Raw genomic sequence first — 22,380 nt, 5'->3', positions numbered from 1 at the left:
GCATTCTGTGCAACTGAAGACCAGTTTGGTTCTTAGTCATGAACATGTTTTGAGGCACTTTGACCAACTACAGTAGGATTAACAAGTCGGGAAAAGGAAAGCTCCTCTGTTAAATAATGCATGATTTGTATTTATGAGAGCTTTTTAAAACTTTTTCAGGCAGTTATGGGTCTCTTGAAAATGATTTCATGTTTTCTTATGTGCCATGTAGTCTGAATACATTCACTTAATTTGACTGAAAAGCATTTAGAATCAATTTAAGCAGCAACAGAAGCAGCTTCAGTAAAGTTATTGTTTTCTTCATGGCAGTAGTCGTCACATTGTTGTAGATTAATTTTGCTGCCATTTTTTTCTTTTTACCATTGGATCAATTGATAAAATCAGTTGATAAAATTATGTGGACATTGTTGATGTGGTTTTCCCTTAAATGGCCGCCACATTATTTGTTTGTGCTGAGGTGTGAACTTTAATAGGACCATTATAATACTTTTATTCTTTTTTTCCCCCAGTCATTCTGCTTACGAGTCAGATTGCAAGCCCAGATCATCGTCCCTCCACCACCGTGCTTGACTGATGACTTAAGGGGTTTGTCCTAATCTGTTGGGTTCTATAACCAAACATGGCATTTTACAGTCTTTTTGGAGAATGAACTTCAATATTTAACATGTCAGCTGAGGGTTACAGAGTCTGAGACGAACACTTTTGGAGTTTCTTTCTAGTTTTTCAACTTCCTTTTGCTCAGAAATGACCAAATGTTCATCTTGTAGGCCTCGGCTGACATGCTAAATATTGAAGTTCATTCTCTAAATAAAATGCCATGTTTGTCCCAGGTTGATGGGTAGCAGGTTGATGCTGATGCCTTTGCTCCTTTGGCATTCTGTCAAATACACAACTGGATGTTCTAGACTTGCACGCTGACAAAAGTCCTGCTTTTTCCAGTAGTGGACAGACTCAGTGGACAGATCATTTAATCAAATGCACTTGCTCTGCACATTTAAGTCTACCGATGTTTAAATATGGGTGGAAAAGTTGTTGGCGACGATCAAGCAACCTGACTAAGACTAAAAAAAGTTAGACTTTCCAAATATTTTTTACTAAAAGATGCCCTTGGAGTTGCAGTGTTAAAAGGTCTGCATTTGTACCCTTACTGAATTTTACATGAAGCCAAAATGCTCTTATATACAAACGCTTTCAATAAAAAAGTGAAAGAACGAAGTGGGTTTTGAACAAAGGCCAAAAATGCAAACAGAAAAACTTGACACACGAAGAAAAGACAAGTTGAGTGGATAACAGAGAGCAACTCGCAAGGGAAACACACTCTGCTAAATCACACTGTGTCTCTGCACTACACCTTGTCAACCACGGTGACTTTGCTGACTGAGAGCCCTCCTGGGGGAGAGGTTCTCAGTCAAGGCAAATCAAGCCTCACCCTCGTCCATGTCCCTGGAGAAGCGGGTCAGGATGCGACCCAGAGGCGTCGTGTCGAAGAACTGCATCGGACTGAGAAGGAGGCTGTGGAACAGCTTGTCATGGAGAGCAGAGGCGGCCTTCACGGTGCACTGTCAATGCAGACGACAAGTCATGTTTGAACATGAGACCTGACATGTAAACAAACAACTTGAACAAGCAGACGACAGCAATCATAGGTCGGGGGGAGGCGGGAAATCACTCAGCGATCGAGTCGCTCAATCCAGCAGTAGCCACATGTTACCAACACCAGCGCTCCATATGCTGAGCATGTGTGAGGAGCTGGGTGGCCGCTTTCCTTCGGCTGTCAAATCCCAATTCATAATGAGTTTCTGGGAGGCCTACGTAAAGGTTGCGACCCAGTTCGCAAAAGACATTTCACCGATTGGACAGAAATTACAAGTGGCAGCAAAGAACAAATTAAGTCTATTAATGGAATATTTAACACTCACAAAGATCTCATCGCAGCTAGAGGTAAAAAAAGATCATCCATCTTTGAAAAATTTGCAATTTCAAGTGGCACGCATTAATGTCGGGGGGGACTAATCTCCACGATGTCGTGTCAGAATGGGTTAGCGTGAAAAAGTGGACGTGCACCCGAGGGGGGCGCTGACATAAGCACAAACTCTTTTGTTGATTTCTGGGTTTTTTTTTTATTCAATCCCAGACAGACACGCACTGCCTTCGCAAAGCTGTGAAAAGCAGCAGTGGACACATGCTAAATGGATTTGGCCTGCAGCTACTTTCCATTACGCCGCTGCATTCATGCGAGCGTGAAAAATCACAATTACAAGAGGAGCATTAAACTGTAAAACACTAATAACGTGAAGATTTTAAATTAAAGTTCATCTTCGGTGTTTAAAAAGAAAGAGAATGATTTAAAGATGCTTACCTTGATAAACACCAAACCCCTCACAGTCTTCAGAAATAGCGCTGCTCCCATGGAGGCGATGTAAACAGTGGAGTAATACTGAATATGGGGGTTGAGCCTCATGCTGTTGCTCTCCGTCGTTTCATTTGCAGTGATTAATGATGTGTTCTGAGGGCAGATGGAGCAACAAATTACAAACACAGAAAGAAAAAAGAAAAATTCCCCATTTGGCTCCCTAATGAAATTGAGAAAAGCACAGTTTGGCTTTCAAAAAAGTACATCAAATCCAGCCGGCCTGGTGACGTTCACTATTCGGAGCACATCGCTTCCGCGGCGTCGACTCCTTGCTTTGCTGCACATCTGTCTCTCGACTGCTCGTGCTTGTTTTTAATTAAGTTTACCGAGGTGCCGTTACTTTTTTAATCACGCGCATTCAGATTAATGCTCAGCCTGTTGCTGTAACTCACTGAAGCAGAGTAGTTAGTTTTCCTCTGGGAGCCAAAACGCACGCTAAAGAGAGGTGTCTGCAATCCCTCTGCAAAAGTATTCCCACCCCTTAAACCAACAAAGGCCAAGTCCAGTCCTACAGATCAACTATCCCTTCTCAAACACACCTGTGTGTGATTGGCTTGTCAAAGAGAGCTGCAGGTTAATATCTCTGTGTCATAACAAATGTTTAACCAAACACAAACTTCAATGTATTTTAATGTGATTTTTTGTGACACAGCAATGCAAATCTGAGAGAACTCTAAAAAGTGTGGGCTACATTTTTATTCAGCGCCTTTTACTGCAATACCCCTGGATAGATGCAGTGAAATCAATTAACCAATTAATTTTATTATGAAAATTTGTTATTATGACAAGAATTATTGTTGCCTTGATCAACTTTAATCAATGCTGTTAAAAATCAAAACAGAACTGACATTGTCGGGAGCTCGCCTGGAGACTAAATCGACGTCGCTTTGTATGAGCATTAAGGCCTCCCAAAATTCAAGGATTTCTCAAACATGCATGAATGAGCCAAAACACTCCAGGAATGTTTTAGATGAGAAAATAAATTATAACATATACGGGATATAAAACTACATTTTTGTTTTATGAAAAACGGCCTCCTAACTTACCCCGCTGCCCTGCCTGATCCAGTGGCTCAGCCACCAGTTGCTAAAGGCTATGCTGCCGGTTGTGGACAGGAAGAAGACCATGTTGATGATAAAGACCAGTGGCCCTCCTGCAGCTTTAATGTATGCTCCATAAACCGACCAGGCGACTGCACCAGAGCCTTTTTCTTCTGCTTTCATCAGGCGCTCTGAAACAAAAGACCAAGAATAAAAGAATTATTAATATCAACGTTCAGCTTTAACCTCACATGTAACAGGAATAGACAGCGTCTTTCACCTCCGCTCTTGCGTTCCACCTTTGGCTCAACCTTGGCAACTTCAGCAGCGGCGTCAGCCGTTTTCACTTCTTCCGTCGTCAGTTTATTCTTTAAGTTCTCTTTCACAACATTCTGGAAGACAAATGTGAAAATAAAAGCTCAGATTTGAAACAAAAAACAACAAAAAAAACAATCAGTTTAGTGCCATAATACCACCCTGAATTTAAACAGAGATATAAGTGACAAGGTCGTTTTGCAACTCACCAGTGAAACGATTCAACATAAATAATGAAAGACCATGTATACATTAACATTTCTCTGCTGTCGGGCCCGACTATCTGTACTCATGCATTATTCAGCTTGTAATGTTCTGTATTGATGTGCATCAAGGGGCAAAGATCCTTTATTCAAAGGAGCAGGCTTTGTCCCGCGCGTGGCCCTGGCCTTACCTCCTGTTGCAAGCTGTTGAATAAGGTAGCGTAGTCACGCTCTTTACTCATTAGCTGTGCATGGTTGCCGTGCTCAACAATTTGCCCGTCCTTCATCAGGATGACATCATCACACTCGGGCAGATACTGAAAAAGAAACAAATAAAAAGGCAAAAGGATTGCAGGTGTTGCTAATAGACATGTAAAACAGACATAAAAACAGGAAACGGGTCGTAAAAGAACATTTCTAAGCTACTGGGCCAAACTTTTCTGTAAAATCAATGGCGCTGACTTTAGATGTCATTCATCTTATAAAAGAACAACAAGTCAGGGTCAGTTTTTCTATTTCTCTAGCTGTTTTGTTATAAGTCGATATTTAATCAAGACAAAATCTGCCCATCAAAAAACAGACTTTGCCGCACACATACGACTGATGACATCACATAAGGCCCAGTGAGTTATTTTGACACTGATCGTTTTTGTTTTTTGTAAGTGTTTAATTAAATTTGTCCTTCAAAAGATGCTGCTTAGTTTTATTCCACAGGATTGCTGCAAAATGCATGTGAGAACACTTGGAGAATTTGGCAGTAATGATAAATAAATAATTGCTGTAAAATAAAAGAAATACATTAGTTTCATTCATAAAATAATCAAATATAAGTAAATAAGCTAAAATCTAGCATTATGTAAAATATGTTTATGCACTTAGATACACAGTTAATAAAATACTGAAATAATGAAATGTTAAATTTCATATTTTCTGGATGACAGTCCACTCAGATGTTATTTAAACTGTTATTAAGTCTTTTGAAACAGACAAATGGTTCCTTAATCTGCATAGCAACACAACGTTAGACTGTAGCAGCCACCCACTGACTTTGAAAGGTGAGGCTAAGAGTTAAAATAATTTATGATGTGATGCAACACAGAAATATGGAACAGTTAAACATAAGATAGTTGAATAATTTTATATACATTTAACTTAAAAGCTAATTTTAATACATACTTTTCTTTATTTTATTAATTGAATAATACAATTCTTAATTATTTTATTTACCTAAATTATTAATTAATTAATTAATTAACAGATTTACAATTGTATTTAAATGACCACATCTATAAATATTTACTTAACAACTGCTTAATGCATTGAATTGTGGCACTTTTTACCTAGAACACAATAAAAACACATGGAAATGGACTGTAAGGAGGACTGGGATAGAGTGAGATGGCAACATTTCATCATCGAAAATCAATAGAGACAATTTTGAGTCACGCTCCAATAATTTACTTGTATTCTGATAAGATGCATTCAATGATTTTCAAGTCCCAGTCGAGCATCAACTGCTATGCCTGCAGAAAATTATCACCAGGTAGACTAAAAATGAGCCAAATCCTATCACACTCCAGTCATGCACCTGGAGTCCAACCTTTACCTTCACCATCATTTCAGTAAATGCCGGAGGAAGGAGAAGGAGGAGAAAAAAACAAACCCTCGCTTGGCAGCCAGAAAGCGAGACTTCTGGCAATAGCTAAGGTAATAAAGGTTCAGATTGCCACTGTTCTGGCAAATCACATAACTAAAAATGGAGAATTGGATATTAGCTGTGTAGTGGATATGGACGTAGATCTCAGACTTTTCTCCAAGTGTAATGGAAGTCTGTGCTATATCACAAATATGCAGTGAGGTTGACAGATGGTTCTGACCTGCAGCTGGTGTGTTACAAACAGAACCGTTTTCCCTTTGGCCGCCCCGCGAATGGCCCTGCTGAAGATGTGCGACCCCACGCAGGCATCGACTGCACTGAGTGGGTCGTCCAGGAGGAGTACGGGTCTCTCACTGTAGAGAGCACGAGCCAGGCTCAACCTCTGACGCTGCCCACCACTCAGGTTAGCGCCTTGTTCTCCAATCTGCATGACAAGTATCAAACCTGTGATATTCAGTGAATAAAGTACGAGGCGTCCCGTAAGTGAGGAAATACACAAACCTCAGTCATATCTCCATATGGAAGCTCAGCGAGATCTGGGAGAAGACAGCATGCTTCCAGCACGGCATTGTATCTGAAGTGGAAACAAATGCAAAAAAAAAATCCTTCAGATGCCCCAAATTTAATCTTAAGATTTGTTTTACTGTAACTCAAAATGAGATTTTTACCTGACCGAGTCAAACTCATTTCCAAACAAGATGTTCTCCTTTAGAGACTCGTTGAGGATCCAGGCATGCTGGGAAACGTAAGCGAAGCCACCACTTGCGGCAACTCTACCTTCTACCAGAGTCATCTGTTGTACAAAAGCAGAAAAATAGAAGCAAAGAAAACACTAAATGATACATTTTCAGCTTTTTCTGGGATTATTGTGCTTAATTAAACGAAGCCACTGAATCAAACCTGTCCAAGTAAAGCCGACAGTAGTGAGCTCTTCCCACTTCCGACACTTCCACAGATTCCAACCAGGGATCCCTTCGATCAGAAAACTTAACATTAGGGTTTGTTGAGCTGCAAAACTCTACAAATACCCTGGGCTTATTTGTGGAGTTACCGTTTTGACTCGCAGGTTAATGCGGTGCAGGGTCTTGTGCAGCGGCGGCCGTATGCTCTGGGTGGAGGAGATGGTGCTTTGCGGGCTCTCCTGCTCCATGTTTGTGAGGAGACTTTGCGCATTGGGAGCATCTTGACTTGCCTTGTTGTTGTCTGTGGAAATGTAGAGGCTGAGCTTCTCCCTGCGCAGCACTCGCTGGATCCCACTGCGCTTCTTGGGAGGCGGATTTGACTTTTTAACAGGGGGCCGCGCCTTTTCCCAGGCCAGAGTGGCGTCCACAAACTCCACTGCGTTGTTTGGATCCTCCGTTTTGGCTAAAATGATCTCTCTGTCCTCCATCATGAAGAGCCTCTGTGAGGTTAAACAAAACTAGAATTTATCGCAGGTTGCCTTAAAGTTTTTCACATGAGATTTATCATTATTTCTGTTACATAATGACGGACTTGCACCGCACTGGTGACTGCATTACAGAGCCTAATGCTTTTAAGTACAGTCTGGCCTGTCATTAAGCTCTTCAGCCCTTTATAATTCATGCTTTGGAGTGAATTTAGAAAGGAGCTTGGACCCTCTGATGCATCTTTGGCAGAAATGTCTGCTTACTTAACCCCAGCTGGCTCTGGGAAACCTCTCACCAACATGTGACTTTCACCGTGTGTTGGGAAACATGATATCAAAGCATCAGTATGCGGGTCAGGTGGAAAGGTCTGTAGCAACAAGATCGCCTTTTCATTTGTTCCAGGTAGAGGCCACTTGCCGATTCTCACACAGTACCAACATTCTAGGTTTATTTTAGATTTTCAACCCCCAAAAAAGGCTTTTACATTTTTATATGTACCACGACATTTTAAAATGCTTTGCAAAATTACTCATATTGTTTGAACATTTCCCCATTTAACCAACTTTGGTGTGTTTTATTGGGCTTTAATGTGACAGCCTGACAAAATAGTGGATATTTGTAAAGTAAATCAAAGGTTAAACATGGATTTCTTTTTTTTTTTTTTTTTTTTTAAATAAAAATCTGTGAATAAAAAACAGTGGTATGTTTCAGTGCTTCACCACGGGGATGTTTGTGGTAAATTGGAAGCATGACTACTTATGGGCTTCTTTTAACAATACCACTCTCATATAAAGACCTGATATGTAGGGTTTGTAGTTAGTAAGCCATGTGTTCTTCATCTCTGAAATCAACTGTAAGGTCCAGATAGAGAACAGAGAATCGGAAATTAGTCATCCTACCAATACTGAATCGCTGATCCACCTGCGGAGCTGGATGACACAATGTGACACAGGGATATAATACAGAATGAAGACATTGGCAGAAACCACAGGCTTCTGTAGTTAGCGCAGCAAGAGCAGACAAACCGCTTCAATTTCTAGAGTCCATCTGATTAGGAAAAGTTTGCTCAGCAGAACAGGATGCAGATAAAAACACGTTGAAGATGGTACATGACTGTGCTGGCATTAAAAGCATTACATAGATTTGAAAAGGTTAGAGACCACTCCGGAAGTCCCCCACACTTCTCACGCAATTCTTAAGTGAATATTTTATATCTGGAATCAAATAAAATGATGTGTAAGCATTCTGTGGGAGGATCAAATCATGTTTGGTCCTCCCACAAAATCCTGTCCTGTCAACAGATTCTCCCACCTGAGCTGTGTCTGTAGCTTAACTCTGATTTAAACTTCTCCATCATGTTATCTCAGATCTTTCTGGTGTGCTCCATTAGTTATGCTTGATTTTGTTTAGATTAAAGGTTAGTCTACCACAAAAATCCCCATGTACAGACATCGCATATTTTCTGTAGACGTTTTCATCTTTCTCACCTGAAATCTACTGACTGCGACAGCCCCCTCCGACAGGGATCTCACAGCCAGAGGTGTGACTTTCAGGGCAAAGGTCATGGAGTTGAAAACAGCAACTACAGTGAAAGCCTTATGAATAACAGAAAGAAAAAAAAAAGTGACTTGCAGCATGTTTTTCTCAGTTATGACTCTAAAACAAACACAACAAAGCAATTTGAATGGATTCATTAGGCAAGTGACAGAGATGTTGTTTAAAAACAGTTAAAAAACAAACCACGTGCAAAGCTGACAATGTACAGTTATGTTCATGACTTGGTATGAATACCTCAGCGGCAGTGAGGTCATAGCCCAAGGCCATATGCAGGGTGAAAGTGCACACACTCGCCATCACGACGACTATAGGAGCCACTCCCACTGTGAGACTCTGGATGACCCCGGCTCTCTCCAGCATCCCCCTCTCTTCTGATCGCACCTCTGTGGGACAGACACGAAAAAGAGAGATGACTAAGAGGACAGGGAAAAAAAACAGTACAGTAGGAGTTGAGTGGCTCCCAAAGGGTCTGCCAATGAACATTTAATCAACAGCACCCCTAGAGTCACTAACCAGCACAACATGCATGGAAAAACGGATCCAAGAGGGACTACAAGAGCCTCTCTCTTCCAGGAGCTTAAAAACCTGCTGAGGCTTGATAACGCTCCGGGCCTGAAGCCCAAAAACTGACCCCTTCCTCCATGTTTGTATCTACTCAATGCATACGCTGGCTGCTTTGTTACCCGGGCGCACTAGGCGCCAACGCAGGAACAAAAAAGCTTCAGCATCTTAGGCTCCAGCAGTACAGTGTATGAAATATGAGAATTCCCTCCTCCGAGTCCTCCCGGAACATCTTATTCCCCGTTTGGATTCCCTTTAGATGAATTTCTGTGTGAGCAGCAGAGAATGAGTCATACACCCAGGCCAAACACCCTGATCATCCATGTAATGGTAATACTAATTGAAAGGAATGGCTCTGTAACCCGTAAGACTCATAGGTAATTAAACTGAATACCAATTATTTATCACTGTAATAGGTCATCACAGAACAGCAGTAAAACTGAGCCCCCCTTGATTAATTTGGAGAACAATTAAAAAGGGAGGAAAAGATCCTTATCTGTAAACATATCACATATCACATGGGGAGAAAGGCTGCGCAAAATTGTTTAAACATAACATCTTGGATGTTTTCTTTAGAAAAACTCGATTTGCAATTTTAACCATTTTTTTCCTCACTTTGTCCTTAAAGGTGCTCTATTGTGCTTCCTTGAACAGCTTAGGATAGATTTATAGGCTATTCAGAACATGTTTATTACATTTTTTGAACAAAACTATTCTTAAATAATGACATTTTAGTCTGCTCTTTGAGTTCCTTTCAGAATGATCCGTTTTAGGGCCTCTTGTCATTTTAAATCCAAATAAGCTGCTGTTGGCCACGCCTCCCATTCAACATTTACACTTGCATGTGAAAATGGGTACAAACATATGCACAATTGTACAACCGTACTTCTCTGGAAAGAAGAAGTGGGGTCTCCTGCACAATCAACAAGAATTTAGCAAGTGGTTTCTGAATGATAAATCAACAACCAAACATTTGTATTTTCAATCTGCCATTATACAGAACATACAGCCATAAAACCAGCTGACCAAATGTGCTGGAGGTCCTCTTGTGTTGCTAGGTGACAGGTAGGGCTTGGATGCGGTTGCTAGGTAGCAGCTCAGTGTGACTCATTAGTTGGGAAGTCTAGAAAATGGCTCATTTTCCAGACACTAAAAAATGGCTGGGTGGTTTTCATCATGAGTTCAAGCTGTTTTTAGAAGCCGTGGGTCCCAAACAGAAGCATAAAAATATGCAAAAAAGAGATTTTTTTCATGATAGATGATAAAAAACTGGTTCAATCATTCATCCTGTGAGTTGACCTGAATTCACAGCTGAAATAAAAAGAATCAGTAAAGCACACTCGTCAAAGAAAGAGGGTAGTTCCTGGGTGGGCTAAAATCACTCTTAACTATGGAAAAACCAGAAGTGCTTTAGTGGAAAAAAAAAAAACGATCCAGATTTTCCAAACATTAGCACCTACATAGAGGTAGAAAACATTGAGAAGCACTTAAAGGCTTCTCAATGAGAAGCCTTTAAGTGAAAGGAATGGCTCTGTAACCCGTAAGACACATAGGTATTTAAACTGAATACCAATTATGTATCACTGTAATAGGTCATCATTTTGAGTAACCCCAAATCCATTTGGCAGTAATCTCCTGTCATTTGCAGGTGACTGATATTAAAAATAAAGTGAGCATGAACCCACAGAAGAACAAAGCAGCTCTGGATTCTTCAGAAAAGCACAGAAAACGGGAAACAGGCCTTTGCATGTAAACGCTGAGTCATGTAGGAAGTCGACAGGCACTCACTGTGAATGTTCTGAGAGAACGCGTCTTCCCAGCAGTACATCTTGATGAACTTTATGCAGACCAGGATCTCGTTCATGAGCCTCACCCGGCGGTCAGTGACCGCCACGCACTTCTTGCGGAAATACGCCGTCAGCCTCGACGCGAGCATCTGTCCAGACGGCGAGGGAGAGTGGGGGAAACGATGACACAATAAGTGGCAGGAGAGGAAATGAAAGCAGACGCACTTGTATTAGCTGAGCTGTAGGGCCTCTCCGGGAGACCAGAGTGATAAACGCCCTTCACATGAACACCAAAGTCTCCGGCTGTGCCTGAGGTATAATTGGTGTAATTTGACGTTAACAGCTCAAAAGGTGATGGGAGATTTATGGTCACATAGTTATGATGCTATTAAGAGTCCTGGTGGGGTTCTTGAAAAGTCTGTAGAAACTATTGCAAAAAAGATTTAGTCAGCAGTAGAGTTTTTTTTTCTTCAGTCTTTTGCAATTTCCTCTTTGTTCCCCTTGAACTGTTTAACATTTTCTCACATTACAAGTTGAAATTTAAATGCAATTTACAGGAATTGTATGTGACAGATCAACACGGAGTAGTCTATAAATAAGTGGTGAAAGGAAAGCAGTACATGGTTTTTGTCAAGGTCTCTCAGACTTTGGATTTTCTATATTTTGGTATTTATATTCTGCTCCTGTGTGTTCTTTCAACTACTTATCCCATTTGCTCTGAGATATCTCTGTCTGCGCTTCATTTGGGTCTGGCTCTAAGCCAGCCATAAACATGACAGTTTTTCAACTTTTTTACAAATAAAATGTATAAAATATCTGCATGCATCTGTTGTCCAGTCCCCTTCACTCTGAGGCCATTAAAGAAGAATAAGTGCAACCAAAGCATTCAGAAATCAGCTAATAAGTCAAGAGTTTTAAAGTTTGAAGCTTAACACAAAACATGACAGGATTTAAGGAGCATAAAGATTTTTCTAAGGCACTCTGATAGACACAGTGACTGACACACAAAGCATCACATTCTCCATTGCCTCAACAAGAAATCCTACCATAATTGGGTAGAAGACGATGAAAATGGCTGATCCCAGCAGAGCTGTGGGGCCCAGGAAGTAGGCAGAGTAAGAAAGGCCGAGTATTCCCACCAATGGCCCTCCAGCCAGCAGGCAGCACACTGACACCGCTTCATACAGCCGCTGGCCATCACTGGAGCAGATATTGATCAGCTGGGCAGGGAAAGCAAAGACAATTCCTTGTGTTTATTGATTTAAGCTGTGTGACTAATTTTAGTCGATCTCGCCCTAAAAATGTGAGATTTGTAATTAAATGATCAGGACTGGTGCACTGGTCAACCATCTCAACCATCAATGCCGCCTACCTCGCCTGGGGTGATGTCTTTAGTGTTGCGCAGGCGGAGGATCTTCTGGAAAGCAAACGTGAGTGCTGCCCCACGGAGGCGTGCGGCGGTGCGGTAGTTCACAGCCCACATGAGCGCCAGAGACCAGGAGCGCATCAGCTCCATGAGGAAGATCCCGGCTACCAGAGCCAGGCCGTACAGCACGGAAATCTGGGAGCTCTGGGAATATTCCAGAAGAGCTCGGACCAGCAGAGCCTAAGTGTGGACAGAAACGAGGAGGGAAAATGTAGCAGCGAAAAAAGAAAGACATGGAAGAAAAACTGTACAGTTTAGAAAATATGATAGTGTAGAGTGTATTATTGAAAAGAAATAAAAGGAGAAATAATAGCTCCAAAGTAAAATTGTTAATTCAATACTAGCTACACTTAGGCTACATAGTCACAGAACAGCCAAATGGGACCCGAACCTGATTTTTTTGTCCATATGCAACCCATATTTGACTTTTTAACCCATTTCCAGTTTACTTTCCATTAGATTTCTCATTTAAAACATCAATGATGCCACGACACACTGTAACAAGGTTCACTATGGGTTTTGGAAGTATAATAGGTCCACAGCCTCCCAAGTCCCGCAGAGTGCTCAGCAGTGAGTATGAGGTGTGCTTTCATTTCACACCTGATGCACCTGGAGTGTTTTTTACCCAACAGTTCAACCCTGAGATGCTGGGTTTGATTCCAGGCCCACTCTCAGCCCCCTAGCGTTTGTAGGAGCAGTCAAATGATGATAGGATCCGTTTTGTTAACCTTAGAATCAGGTGTCTGCTTTCTGCAGATACCTGTGTGAAGCGGCCTGGATGAAAATCAGCACCTCCAAATTAGAGACCATGGTCGTGAACCAGAAAAGGAGAGAGTGTCCTTTCCGGGTCGGGTACGAGGTCCTACTCCAAGTGTCTGGGGAGAAGGAAGCCTGCGTCTCTCTGCTTAGGCTCTTGTCCCTGTGACCCAACCCTAGATTAAGCAGTATAATGGTGGATGGATCTATAAAACCACTAAAGCCATGAAAAAACTAGCCCTAATCTCATCTGATCAAAGAACACAACTGCAATTAAAATCCTAGTAGAGCTCAACAAACTCCACATGTCTAAATTTGTCAGGCACGCTCAGAAAAGCCTTTCCTGTCCAAAAAACACAAACAACTGGTTGGCATGTAGATGGTGTCTAATGCCTATTACGAAAACCATTGTCAACCCCCAAAATGCTACAATGCAGCACTTTTCTAACAGGAGTCATGTATTTTATCTGCAACCCTCACTACTCTGTTCACAAAGATGTCAATATAAATATGGATCCTCATTCAGCCTAGTGGCCAGGGGCTAAAAGTACTGGACACAGTGTCATATTACATGTATAACCCAGGGAACGCCACAGGTTACTGATTAGAAGTGAACCAGAAACCTCTAGAAACTATGGTCAACTAAAGAAAAGGAAAATATAACATTTAAACAAATGGTTCAATATTCAGTAAGACAATATAAGTCCTCTGTCAGGTACTCACACTTTGCATGAATGCATTTACATTTTAAAGACTTTCTGCATACCTTTAGAAGTGTGTGCAAATAAATGTGGCCAGTGATGCATATAAAATCCAAGACCACTTAAATATCTTTATCACATCTTAAACTGCAGGAAAAACGCCACACAATGCTGCTGTGTGATCATGTGCAGCAAGCAGTTTAGAAAGCAATGGCAGAGAAATGCGTCACTGACCAAAAGCTAAATCCAGTTAATGCTATTAAAAGTTGGCAGCACTGATGAAACAAGGCAAACCTACCACAGCATTAAAAATAAACTGCTAAGGATAAAAAGGAACAATGCAAGAGAATTTAGATAAGAAGTAAATTTAAACTTTAAACAAGGTTGTGAAGTTATTTCAAATATCTGATATGGAAAGACTAGAAATATGCACCTATTGAATATTTTCTCTGAGGGCAAATAGGCAAAAAACAAAACAACAAACAAGCAGAGACATAAAAAAGAACTACACATTTCTGACCACAAATTATTTTGAGTTTCTCCATCACCATCAAAGGCTTTGCTTTGCTTTAAAATAGCAAGTCTAGCAAAAAAAGTGAATGAAGAGATTTAAAGTGCAAACAAGAACCCTGCAGGTGAGGGTTTATTCTCAAAGGAGCATGAACATAAAGAGGATTTGAATGGTACTCACAGGTCCAACGAAGCCTGTCACCATTGTGAGGAGGAGAGAGAAGATCGCCACCAGCATCCGGGTTTGGCAGAACCTCCAGAAAACTCTTGTCAGCGATACTCCCTCTCGTCCACGCATTTTCAGCTCACTGTGCCACAACAACCCGAGTCTGAAATAATACAAAAAATAAGAGAAAGGTTCACTGCTATTGCCATATTAAAGCATGCAAGTTTGGCCTTTACAGAAGTCGAGATCATATTAAGTAAAAGAGAGTATTCTATATATTGCTCTTTTGTCTTAAATTATGTGCAGGCAGTGTATCAGAATCCCAAGAATCCCCCGGGGGGGATAAACAACCTGGCAGGCAATAATTCTATGTAAAAACCACAAGAGACAAGCAGCTAGTGGTGATAATAAAGAAGGTGACCTACAATATAGAATCATGAATGATGCATCACGTAATTAGTCTAAGAAAGGAAGGTAACATGTTGAAGATGCTCTAAAGTACCTCAATGGCTGCAGAATGTCGCTTGAAGTGGATAAATATCTTGTTGGCCAAATGTTTCACGGCTAATGAGTCTATAAAGCAGCAGCGGAGCAGCTGCAGAAGGTAATTTACGCCCCAAACGACTTTATTAAAAACGTATCAGAGATAGACGGAGCATTAAGGCAGCTACACGTTCACGCTGCCTGATAATTACTATTCTAAGTCAAATGGTGCTGAATGTAGGAAATTACAATTAAACAGCAGCCAAAAGCAGCACACTTGAATTAGCTGAGTGTGTGAGAGAGAATTAGAGATGCAATGCCTCATATTCTATTAAAAAATAGGCAAGCTTCTGAAAGAAAAGAAAAACTTTTAAATGAAAAAAATCAATACCCACTGTAGTACTCTAAAAAACAGATGACAAAATATGAATTCACTTAATAATATGGCCACTATTTGAGCTTTACTTTCATGCGAAGACTTTGCCATACAGTGCCACACTATTTAAACTTGACACAGAGTGGAATAAAAAGTAAAAATGTCAAATGCATTTTTATTTAATTCTTTGTGTAATTGTTGATAAAATTTGTAAAAAAAAAAAAAAAAAAAGCACTTATAACAAGATATTTTTCCAATGTTATAAGTGGAAAAATCTGCCGTTGGAAGTAGAACTTTTTAAAATAAGTACTAAGGAATTATTGACTTCAAAACAAGCTCATATATAAATTGTGTTTTGTTTCAAGTGTACCAGGATATTTGCACCAAAAACTAGGCAGAAATACTGGATAAAATTTTGTGTTTTTGGATGATGGCTTGAAAAGCCTTCTGGAAAATTTTGGGCTGCTGTTTAGCAATCTGAGAATGATTTGATGTTCTGTACAAATTCGTCCCTGACCTGTCTAGTCTGTTCACTGTTGTTCATAATGATGTTTTGTTAGGGAACAAACGTCTTTATTGACCAAAATTGAGTGCACAAACAAAGACCTGATCACAAGACCAGAGAAATCACAGATGTTTTTAATTCAATCACTGAACCGTTGAAATATTTCTAAAAACAACAAACAGCCGACATTTTTTAGTAAAAATCTGGCACAACAATAAAAACCCTAACATGAACATAACAGTCAAAAGACGTCTGCGTTGCAACACAAGCTCTCGTGCGTCCGCAGACTGCCGCTGAAATGTAAATGAGAGCACAGGGGCAACAATGTGTGCTCCGTAAGCGGGACTGTTTGCTTTTTAAGCAGGAATGAAATGTTCCTAGCAGCCATCGGCCAGATGGCAAGCAATGCTGATGTATCAAGGAAGTGCTGGCCGGGACATCGCGATCAAGGTTTGCACCTCACCGAGCACCAACAAGTGTCAACTCTCCCAGGGTTCACTTTCTTTTTCTCCCCTCCAAATTCTCCATCATCTCTGTAATGATTGCATAACCATTCCCGCTGTGTATGACATAGCGTAAAGCATACAAACACAGCAGAGAGGCAGCAAAGTGGTTCACAAATGCTCCTTTTGAGTAGTCACAGAAGAAGTAGAAATGCACCGCCAGACACTGAACCACAAATCTTGATGCAGAGCAAGTCACGCAGTTGTCACCAGATTCAGAAGAACTTCCTCAAAAGTCACCCTCCTCTCTATTGCCAAGTCATGTCATGGAGATGTGACGGCACAAGAACAATGAAGAAAAAGGCGCTTCGTTTTCCGTGAGGGTCTAAATGCCCTCTAATGCGCTTATTTCTGGTCTTGATGGTTCATTCAGTAAATGTGAGCATCACTATTTCTTAAGCCGTGCTTTGGCAGCCAAACAGAGACAGTCAGTGACAGCTAATTATAATGACAGTCAGGGAGTCTGTCTGAGACTCAGGTGGAGGAGTGACATAAGCGCACAAGTCAGGCAGCAACTCTCACTGTAATCTCTAATCCCTGCTATACTTAGACGCCCCATCCCGACCCCAGCACAGTGTTCCTGCGTCAGTGTAAAGGAGAGACAGGCTGATCGCCACTTAGGTCTCGTGGAGCACACTGAGCACATCTCACAAACAACAACAACAAACAAAAGTACAGCACCACCAGCTGTGAGTTGAAGGTGGCCATCTTTCCCAGAAGAATTTTAAGTTAAGGATGATGTGTAAGACTTACCATCATACTGTGTTTTATATTTTATTGTCTAAAATAATTGGGAAAAGGTTAATAATATTTCAACAATTTCTGGTCCAGACAAACTTCTGTATATTTTGTTGGAATATTATGTGTTCAAACGACACAAACTAGTGCGTATGTGCAACTGAAGTGAAAAATTGTGCTACGCATTAGTTTTTAGTAGCTCTGCCAATACTTTGTAAAATCCCATTTTTGCTGCAATAATGGCTGCAAAACCTTTGGGGTAAATTTTCAACACTTTGCAGAACTAAACACTGAAGTTTTTGTCCATTCTTCTTTGTAAAACAGCTCACATTCAGTCAGATTGCTGTTTTGGATAATTATTCCTTCTGGTATTAAACAGCCTTAGTTTTCTCCACATGTAGTAATTTGCATGTAGACCAAAAAGTTTAATATTCTTTTCATCTCAGAAGAGCGTCTCATTTCACATATTTGCTGTGGTCTGAGATTCTGACTGATTTGTGCGACTATTTTGGTCATGTCAAAACCTTCAGCTTGAGCCAATCCACTGAAATCCACTCAAAATCTATCATGATCAAACCCATTAGCCTGCTCTTTTCTCTCAAAGCTTGCTTTCCGTGCTACCAGCAAGTTGGTGTTTTTGCTTTCAGTTTTTTATTGAGTCAATTCTTTTATCAAAATGTGAAAAGCTACCTGCCTGAATCTATTGAACTTAAATTTGGTGAATCTGGGCTGGATGACAATAAGCTAAAAATGAATTCTTCCATGACACGTTCATGTCATTTGGTAAAATAAATAAAAACCTGAAATATCAGTGCATTTACTGGCATCTAAACCACAGCCAGTTAAAAAAAACCATAGCACGTACCAGACACTTTTATCTAAGAGGGTCTACAGGCTCTAAAAGGAGACAAATTATCTTTTTATTTCTTTGACTCTGTGAGTTTTCTGCCACTAACTGAAAAATCAGAATGACTATTGAGTTGAACAACTGTGAGGTGGAAAATCAAAGATAAAGGATTTTATCAATATATAAATTAATCTAAAACCTCCTCAAGTTGATACACCATTTTTTCTTAAATAATCAAAGGAAACTTGATTTTTTTCCTCTTGCTATTTTTTTCTTTTTCTCCTCATTTATCCAGACTAAGATGATAGGACAGCCACTCAAAATAGAAAAATCCCAGTAGGCTTTTGTCTTTTGGGAAATAAAGCAAATATTGAGGTTAAAGTCTAAAACTAAATTAGATGGCATCAGCCCTTGTCGTACTTTCTATAGCAAAAGAAAACTGAACAACTTTCACATTTCTTCAGTTCCATCTTTTAACGTGTTCAAAGCCTCCAGTATTTCAGGAACAATCTGCCTTTTTACACCTCCGGTCGCTTTCAAGAGGACAATCTCACCTTTGAGTGTTGACCCCTGATTCTTCGTGGCATGACAATCCCCACACATCCGCTAAAGACAAGCTGGACTGCTTGTAGGCCTTCAGTGCCAGCGGGGAGAGCCATTGCAGAGTCATAAAAGAGAAGAGGCCGGCGTTATCAACTGGGTGCTGATGCCTGGAATAGAGCAGAAGATGTGGAAATTTGTGAGAGCCCTAAAAGTGCAGCGCTGACACGGAGATGCTATGTTATTTCTCATGGACGAGGTGACTTTGATGGCCAGAGTCAGCAACGGGAGAACCCTGCCTGCAGTGTTTGGACAGCAATTTGCACATTCGTCACAGAAATCTGAGAAAGCAGTGAAAAACAGCAGGGCAGGAGGGGTTTATCAGGTGAGCCATGCTCAAACATGGTGCTGTGTGTCACCGAGGGATAAGTTCCCATGCCTTATCAGGGCCTCCTGCTACACCCCAACAGTCAGCAGAAAACCACTGAGTGAACAGCACACACAATGTATGTCACATGCGTTTAATAATGTCATAGAGAGAAGCATTAACATTAAATGTTTGAATTTAGTCTTGTTTCTTTTAAATCCACAGGATGAAAAGTTTAAACACTCAGCTTCCCCATCAATATTTGGTTCAATCAGTCAATCAATTATGCATATTTGTATAGCACATTTCAGCAACAAGGCAGTTCAAAGTGCTTTACATTATAAAATTACAATATACAGTCACAAATTGAGAAACCAGTGGCAAATGTTACATTTTGTCGAGTGCCATCATCAAAACAATCATAACCGGGGGTTTAAATCCCATGAGAAAGCCACATTTCTTTATAAGCTTTGTTCCAGCAGTCAGCATTATACTGGAGGTCAAGACTTAAAAAGCTTAATGTTAGCTGCTTTATGCATTCCAAATCCAGCCTGCTGGTGTGTTTGGGTTCATTGTCCTGTTGGAACACAGTTGTGTCAAATTTTAAATCACAAAGCTGAAACTTTAAAGTAATATTGACAAATTTAGAGACAGTCTTCCATTTCCACAAACCCACAGCATGATGCTGCCATCAGCATGGCCGGCCGTTGCTAAGAGTTTTCTAGGGTTTCAAAACTTTCCTTTGACTTTACCAAAGACTGTACTTTCTTAAAACCTTCTATAGAAAGTATTGGGCTTGTCTATGCCGGCATTTTTTATACATTAGTGGAGTTTTAAACTGGAACAAAGCCCGTCACAATAAGCAATAAATCTCCTAATCGAATGACAAATTAAAATTAGCTCTATCATTTCTGTTTCAATAACAAACATTTTTTTGGGAGGGCAGTTTTGTTAACTTTATAATCCATTTCATTTATGCTTTCAGTTGTGTGTGGTTCTTATTTCTGCTTTATATATTGTTTTTTGTCGCTTTGTTTATTTGTTAATTATTTTGGATATTAAGAATGTCCAAAATAATTATTTACAAAATTCAAGTTTATTATTCATTAAGAGGGCAAGCTTGCATTCTTATAATTATATTGTTTGGAAATGCTCTCAAAACAGCAATGTTGTTGTTTATCACAATAATTTCTTGGACAACTTATCATCCAGCAAAACTTGCAATTGTGACTGAAACTTCTTTCTTGGTTTTTATGTTTTCAGTCCCTGTTGGTGCAGAAGTTATTCACTGGAAACTGTGACACTGACGTTCAAATATCTTTCAGTTCATGACTGACTTAAACTTCGCTGTTTCTTTGATTGTTTCTGGACATTAAAACCAGTTCTATTCAATCCGAGCATCACAATTTGGGTGAGACTGTTGAAATTCAGGCGGTATTCGGTGTTCCAGCAGAACAAGGAGCCCAACAGTCCTGACCTCAAATATTCAGAGAATCTGGGGGACTACGCTTCAAAGCTGGGTCACTGCCAGGTCACAAAACAATTTAAATAAATTGCAGCGATTCTGCCAAGAAGAGTGGTCAAATTTGTGGTAAAAAATATGCCAGAAGCTTGGCAGCACAACATTAATGTGAAACTGATGCTCATGATTCATGCATGTGCATATTTCTGTTTCAGACTTCTGTCGCAAATGTTAAAAGACATAAACATTAAATAAATGACTGACTTGTGTGTTATCCTGAAGGGCTTTAAAAGCTGGAGGCTTTTGCGGTAGCGGCCTCGTTTCTTCGGCCCCCTCTCTATCGATGTTTCGCTGTCCTCCTCATCCAGGTGGGGCGGTTGTGGAGATGATAGTGGAAGGCCCTCCACCCGGCCAGCTGCATCCAGGGCATCATCGAACATGGCGGGGCCTCTGCAGATTTAAAGAAAAGAAGACCGATTAAAAAAAATAAATCAAATGCTTTATATCAGCTACTGACATAAAACAACAACTACCACCGCTACTCAAGATACTAGTCAATTTTAAAAACTGATTGCGCTGGATCATGGCAGGAGCTTTGTGTGTAGAATGACATGTTTTTATTAAAATTCTTCAATAAGTCAATATTTATACACTGCATGCCATAGAGCAAATAGGTATTGATATGTGCAAGCTGGAAACTCGTCGTTCAGTCCTGAAGTATGCGTTCATGAAAAAGGAGATTTAAGATGGATTTTTTTTTTTATTTGATACAAACAAAACTAAGGAGATAGAAATGGGAGATAGTTGATTAAAAGCTGAACATTTTAATAGTACCAGAAGGAAAGAACGTAGCGCAGAACTCTATTTAAAGTTAAGTTATTTTAACATTAAGTGACTTTTAGAGTTATTTAAAAGCTACTTTAAATAGCCAAATGATTGAACTGGGAGATTTCAAATATTTCCACTTTCATAATGAGACAGCCATAAAAATAACCCTTGCAAACGTTTTTTCTAGTGACTACGCTGCTCATGATGGCAGCATAATTTGCTGCTGATTTGTTATTTTTGTAGACTTCTGTTCATCATTTTTGGGTTGTTTGGACAATTATTTCCCCTGTTTTACGATGCAGCTGCAATAATTTTTTGCTTAATAAAACTCTCATAATCAAATTTGCATTGCCTTTACAAAAATTGAAAGCTATTCAGTAAAAATAACAATAAGGAAAAACCTCTGATCATCTTTTAAACATAAAATGTTATGTTCGCTTCAGAAGACAGAGTTACAAGAAGGGTGCAAATCGAATACAAATATATTAAGAGGATATTAATAATATTTGAAACAACTTCAGTTGCAGCTTAAATGCTTTAAGACAAAAAAAACCTTACAAATCCGACTTGCTGTAAGAGATCTTTTGAGAATCTTTAGGATGTACTGACACAAACTATGATGATGTGGTCCAACTCTCTCATCACTGACATAAGATTGCGTAACCTTATACCGCAGCAATAATGCCAAAGTGCTTCTATGCCAAATGAAAAGCCCAGCCTTAAAGGATTTGTTTTGCCTGTAGACATTTTAACATATGATGAGCTGAAAGCTGTGAAAGCTTCACTGTTCTCCACATTTCTGTCAGCTGACTCACTAATCTTCACAGAAATGCACAAATCTAACGGACTGATGTATTTTCTAACAGGCAACAGGTTATCTTGGTCTGAAATGCTATGGTATGCGCTTTTTTTTAAAAATCACTCCTAAGCTGACATTTTCAGCCAAACTCTCAGTGGGAATAGATAAAACACAGTAATCCACCTGCTCTGTCTTCCTTTAACCCCAAGAGTTATTACAGAAGAGCAGTGTTTTGCTGAATCACCCTCTGCGATGCAGATAGTCTTTTATTAAAAAAACAAAAAAACACCACCTTGCTCGCAGGTCAGCACCTCTCTCTAGCATGCAGAGCTTATCTATTTAAAGACGGCTTGCCAGCCGCTGTGAGTGCTCAGAAGCAGGTGTCTGAGCCGTGCCAGCGCGTCCTGTACACAGTCACTGATCCCTTCTGTAGAAAAGCTCCATTACAAGGT

The 22,380-nt window shown here is 40.1% G+C and overlaps 1 protein-coding gene across 1 annotated transcript in view; it reads right to left on the bottom strand.

Annotated features, from left to right (window-relative positions):
• LOC103471521 (ATP-binding cassette sub-family C member 5) overlaps positions 1-22,380 on the bottom strand; it is a 34,078-nt gene that overhangs the window by 9,366 nt on the left and 2,332 nt on the right. The window contains exons 2-19 of the mRNA XM_008420567.3: positions 20,566-20,751; positions 18,487-18,642; positions 14,496-14,643; positions 12,294-12,527; positions 11,968-12,141; positions 10,923-11,070; positions 8,808-8,956; positions 8,504-8,611; positions 6,680-7,030; positions 6,529-6,600; positions 6,297-6,421; positions 6,130-6,202; positions 5,849-6,052; positions 4,163-4,288; positions 3,734-3,845; positions 3,460-3,644; positions 2,360-2,506; positions 1,430-1,559 (exon numbers count right to left, since the gene is read on the bottom strand). Of these exons, the coding sequence (XP_008418789.1) occupies positions 1,430-1,559; positions 2,360-2,506; positions 3,460-3,644; positions 3,734-3,845; positions 4,163-4,288; positions 5,849-6,052; positions 6,130-6,202; positions 6,297-6,421; positions 6,529-6,600; positions 6,680-7,030; positions 8,504-8,611; positions 8,808-8,956; positions 10,923-11,070; positions 11,968-12,141; positions 12,294-12,527; positions 14,496-14,643; positions 18,487-18,642; positions 20,566-20,741 (2,818 nt within the window). The 5' untranslated portion in view covers positions 20,742-20,751. The remainder of the gene's footprint in view (positions 1-1,429; positions 1,560-2,359; positions 2,507-3,459; positions 3,645-3,733; positions 3,846-4,162; positions 4,289-5,848; positions 6,053-6,129; positions 6,203-6,296; positions 6,422-6,528; positions 6,601-6,679; positions 7,031-8,503; positions 8,612-8,807; positions 8,957-10,922; positions 11,071-11,967; positions 12,142-12,293; positions 12,528-14,495; positions 14,644-18,486; positions 18,643-20,565; positions 20,752-22,380) is intronic.

This window comes from Poecilia reticulata, chromosome 10 (assembly GCF_904066995.2).
Source record: "Poecilia reticulata chromosome 10, P_reticulata-male-v2, whole genome shotgun sequence".
Taxonomy (NCBI): Eukaryota; Metazoa; Chordata; class Actinopteri; order Cyprinodontiformes; family Poeciliidae; genus Poecilia; species Poecilia reticulata.
The sequence above is the reverse complement of the archived record's forward strand: the minus strand, read 5'-3'. Positions and strand labels throughout refer to the sequence as shown.